The following is a 5,534-nucleotide window of genomic DNA, read 5'->3' on the forward strand; positions in this document are numbered from 1 at the left end:
TTTCACAGCTATCATTCTTTAAATTATGCTGCCTTTACATCGCTAAGCTCAGTTCGTTAAAACTGAGATCTGAACGATGGTAGGGGCACATAAGCATCTCGTTTGGTCGGAATGCGCCAGCTGCGAATACGCGGTGGATGCTTCGCTCACGACATTCCAGTTTCACTCGGGCACACGACCTGACACGACGTGAAGCGTTGCAATCGCAGACAAACGTGCGATCAACATCGTAGTCTTTGTTTGAGCTTTCGTAAGTGATCCATAGCAAACGAAGGGCCACAAACAACATAAATATATACGAGAGCTTTCAATACGAGTACCAGGTCGGTTGCTGATCACTGAACGGATTGGCCCTGACTGTGTTGCTATTGTGATGAGTTAGATTGATAGAGGTAAATTTTTAATACAGATAAAGTTTTGGTGTGTATGTTGTGTTGTGGTTTTGTTATTCGATTTCTTCAACAATATAGTGAGAGATAAATTGTTGGAAAGTACAATTCTGGTGTTTTTCTATTTCTACCGTCAGAGTTTTATTTTGCAAGAGGAATACTCAAGAGGCAATAGAGGTACTCAATTGTGCAGGTTAATTGTGCCGTGCAAATTTTAAAAAAATCGAAGATTGATTGTAATTAAAAAGAATGTTTGTGTAGTTAATGAATGCCAACTCCGGCCTTTACGCGACAGGACCGGTCCAAAATACCACCCGCACCAACCCCCGCACGCAGGCTATGCATGTACGATATGATACGGCTGCGGGTAAATAATGTCACAGAGAGCCAGAAATAACAGGCCTAGATCTATTGAGATTGTTGTGCAGATAGAGAAAAATAGTCAACATTTTAACATATTTAACTGTTGACGTACCGCGCGAATGGTTGTGCTATGTACGGATGTTTTCTTGTTATGCCTAGAATATTGTTGTTAAGATCATCAATGTTTTGTCTCTGCGAAAATAATAGAAAAAAATTAAAATTCAAATCGATATTTGTGTCCGTCTATCGTCTAACTGTCTGATTTACGACACTACAATTAGATTGTGTTTCTTGTTTTTTTTTGTCTGCGATCCTCGCGTTGCGTTTAAAGGTGATTATGTTAATTGCAAATTATTTCATCACACCGTCAACCGTTATGCGAGTCGTAGTACGCAGATCTTATTATTATTATTCACTTAATTTACATTCACTTATACCAATCAAAGCGCAAGAAAGACAATTTCGAACCATGGACATCGGCGAGTATTGCATGTCAGTATTGCGGCGAGTCAAGCATGTCAACATGTGCAGCTCGTATGTAATGCTTTACACTATTATAGCAATTACACGTCAATAGGTTTACATACTCCCCACTTGATGGGAAGAAGAGAGCCTACTAAATGATTCGTTTACCATTCATCTTTAGATTTAAAATAACAATTTAGTAACACGGTTAAACGATTTTTGTAAAAGATTTATAAACACATGTTTTTACATATTATATTGCTTTGTAGTAAAACAGAATTAATTTTGTTTTTTCGTTTTCTAGTGTGCCGAATTACTTTTGGAATATTGCATTTACTTTTGTAGTTGACAGTTACAACAGCAACAATGCATGAACAAAATACTACGTTTCGAATATGGTATATGGTTATGCTGGTTTTCATGAACGAACCACTACAAGCCCAGGCCCTACATTCATCCTACATGGAAACAGTAAAGCAATGGAACCTGCTCAACTATAATTTCCCATGGGACTATCCCGTATCAAACAAAGATTTTTACAATGCTGAAAATATTGTAGCTACAGGAATCGAAGTTGGATACGATCGAATCTTCCTGGCCACACCACGATTGTTCGCTGGAGTCCCAGCGACACTATCGACCGTTGCGCGGAACAGTTATGGTGATTCTCCACTCCTGGAAGCATACCCATCATGGAGTCACCATCGAGCCGGTACAAATCAATACAACTGCTCAGACATTGGGCTTGTGTCTGTTTACCGCATCCGGATCGATTCGTGCAATCGTCTCTGGGCGTTAGATGCCGGTGTATCACGATCGCTCGAGGATTTCGAAATCACTTGCCCTCCAAAAATACTCATCTACGATCTCTACACTAACCAGGTTGTACGGAGAATCGATTTCCCTACGGAGGTTGTTCGGGGTGAATCGCTTTTTACCAATATTGTCGTGGATGAAACTACGTCAAGAAAAGAGAACCATTGTGATGACGTTTTAGTCTACATTGCTGATACGGTTGCACCTGGCATTGTTGTGTATGATAGTGAAAAAGATCTCACTTGGCGACTATCGCATCCTTCTATGTATCCAGATCCCGATTTCGCTGAGTCAAGGATTCTCGAACATCGTTTCACACTAATGGATGGTGTGGTTGGGTTTGCATTTGACCCGGAAGCAGACATTCTTTATTTTCAACCTCTTGCAACGGATCGGTAAGTAATGTTAAAATTCAATAAACATTCTTTAATTTGGTTGAATACGTTGTCACGCTGACTGCACTAAATAATGCCAAAATGTATTTAGTTTATTCTCTATCAGTACCGCCGCTCTGCGCCAAGGACCCCTAGAATTTGGCAAAGATCTTCCCATAAAACTGGTTGGACGTAAATCGTCGCAAGGAATTGGTCTGGCAGCAGCACCTCGAGGTGGAACTATTTTCTACGCTCCGCTATCGGAAACTGCCGTAGCTTCATGGAATCCACGCACCAACGAACACAGGTATTTCTCATAGCCATAGAAGTTACTCATAGCATTCAGTCAATGTCGAAGGGCTTAATTGACCATTGTGATCTGGTCACATACTATTGCGACAAAGGCAATCAAAACATCAATTTACTTAACTTTCCCAATCGATCACCATATTCCTTTGTCCGTTTCAGTCTACTCGCCCAAGACAAGGAAAGAATTCAGTTTGCTGCCGATCTGCGTACACCTGACCGTGATAATAATGCTCTCTACATACTAACGTCCAAATTTCATCGTTTTTACCTAAAAAATCTGAATGCCAATGAATTCAACACTCGCATTTTGCGCATCGATGGCGTTGTTAAGAGCAGTGCACCTCAACAACAGACGACACTCTTCTCCAACCAGCATAGATTTGCACCAACTAGAACAAGCTATGAGACTGTCTCCAGCAATAACTTTTTCAGCGTGCCTTCGTCTTCTTTAAGTCAGAAACCACTATCAACTAGTACTTCCCTATCATCTGACGGAATCAAGTCTTATGCTTCTTTTGTACAAAATTTTTATCGGAAACAAGCCCACCCGTATAACTATGAACCCGTCCCAGTAATCGACAAAGCTAAACCAAGTAATCCCTTTTTTATATTGAACAGTGGTGAGAAAACGTTTCCGCCACCTCATTTCCCAAGACAACAATCTGGGCTCAATGGCGAAGTTTTCTTCCATAAAGTCAATCCTCATTTCAATGATTTCAATGGGTTACGATTTCGAAAAAGCATAAATTTCAATCATTCCATTGTTCTGCATTAGTTCCGATGCATTTAAATAATTTAATAATAAAATATTCTATTTGTATTCTCTTTTACAACTGCTTAGCTCAAAACGAATCTCCAGAACTAAATCTGCCATAAAGTTAACCATAGTTAGTATAAATTGACAGATAGATTGGGTTTAAAAAGACGAAAAGAAAATATAGGCAGTCCCAGAGATACACTATTATAGCGGACCGCTATAACTCGGGAAAAATCTGCGTATCTCGAATTTCCGCGTAAGTCGAATCCGGGTGTAAAATCGTTTATACTTCAAAGTTAGATAATTAACTTCCTTCTCTGCAATTAATTTATTCAGCGAACCAGGCTACTATTTGATAGAATTTATTAAAATAAACTAAAAACAAATGTTTTATATGACAAAGGAAGCCATTTTAGACCAATTTTACACCTTTTTGCTTAAATTTTGTGCTCTAAACTAACTCAGCTGTCAAATTTCCAAAAACCGCGTATCTCCTAATCCGCATATAAGAGGAACCGCGTATCTCGGGAACTGCCTGTATGTCCATTTTAACCCTGTAACCTGAAATTTACTTTTCTATAAAAAGGTTTGAAAGAAAGTTTTCAAATATTTAATTAATTACGTGATCTTTAACATCCCTTTTATTTGCGATAATCAAATATATTTGTACAATCTGTTTAACTAATATTTCTGTCGATGTCGTCCGATGTAATTTACGCGTTTTATATTTATCTAAAAAAGGGATCTTGTGATAATGCTAATAGCTTGGTACAGTTAGCAATCGGTTGTTTCTACTGAAGTTAATGAAGATAACTTTGAAACATGCGTTTTGGATCAAATTTCATGCTAATATATGTAAATTTCATTCAATAAATAACATGGCGAAAAAAATATGCCAACTAAAGATTATTAAAAATAATTTATTAACAAATCAAATGAAGAACAATGACAGGTAAACATTATAAAACTAGATCAAGAAATAGATATGTACTATACATGTACAATATGATGAAATAATATAGAATATAGAAAATAATTCAGAAAACAATATAGAAAACGCAAAAGCACATGCACAGGGAAGCTAGAAAATAATAAAAATCTTTGTAAATCACATCTTATTAAACCGAATTGTTATTCCTCATATTCAAAAACAAACGATCGCCTTATTTTCAGTACCACGGGTTGTAAACAAATTACTAAACAAGGAAAACGCATTGTTCTTAAATAATACAATCATATTAACCACATGCTTAGTACTTGTGATTTAAGTTAAAAACAAGCTAATCTAATCACAAGGGTACCTTTAGATTACGAACGATAACTGTTTCGATAATATGAGATTCTATGTGAATAAGTGAAATCTGGTTATTCTATGTTACAACTGTTTCCACCTAAGTTCGAAATTCATGCCGCTTGCTTCGAATCGCATTGCACTTGCTTGGATTCACATGCCATCTCGTTCAGATGCGTGCCACTACGATTAGATCATGTGCCGCTACGTTAAAAATTGTACGCCGCTGCAATTTGATTTTTTACATCCCAGGCTGTTTGTTCAGTCTTTTCCCGCGAATGATGCGTTCCAGATAAATTGGGGTAACTCGAGTTTTCACGTAACTCGGAATCCCTTCAGAATATCGTTTATAGTTAGTATTCAGTGATCGATTTCTTCATTTCACGTTACGATGCACATTAGTAGCTGATATTTCTACGTTTATTTCGACAATTAAAGAGTAAAATTTAAAGTAAATTTTTGCCAAAAATAATGTTTTTAATGTCAGAATGTAACGTATTCCTGGAAAATTTGAAATTTGACAAATATTTCAATTCCACATACAAAATTACACGAATTGTCAAATTTTTGGGATTTGCGTATCTCGAATTCGCGTAACTCGAGTGTCGCGTAACTCGGGAAAAGACTGTATATACTTTTTTTACGCTGCTGCCAGTTGGAAATCGTTTGTAAAACACTAAAGCGATTCCCTCTTACATATATTGAGTTATTATAGTATGGTTTTCGTATCATAACCACGGTATCGTGGTTAAATTGATTAATACATTCAC

General features: G+C 37.2%; 1 protein-coding gene across 1 annotated transcript; it reads left to right on the forward strand.

The window, feature by feature from the left end:
- The first annotated feature begins 1,583 nt into the window (after nucleotides 1-1,583).
- LOC128709621 (major royal jelly protein 1-like) lies at nucleotides 1,584-3,491 on the forward strand. Its single transcript, XM_053804626.1, has 3 exons — nucleotides 1,584-2,428; nucleotides 2,520-2,714; nucleotides 2,876-3,491. The coding sequence occupies exons 1-3, from the start codon at nucleotides 1,584-1,586 to the stop codon at nucleotides 3,489-3,491; spliced, it is 1,656 nt and encodes a 551-aa protein (XP_053660601.1).
- Nucleotides 3,492-5,534: the final 2,043 nt, after the last annotated feature.

The sequence above is a fragment of the Anopheles marshallii genome, chromosome 2, assembly GCF_943734725.1.
Source record: "Anopheles marshallii chromosome 2, idAnoMarsDA_429_01, whole genome shotgun sequence".
Lineage (NCBI taxonomy): Eukaryota > Metazoa > Arthropoda > Insecta > Diptera > Culicidae > Anopheles > Anopheles marshallii.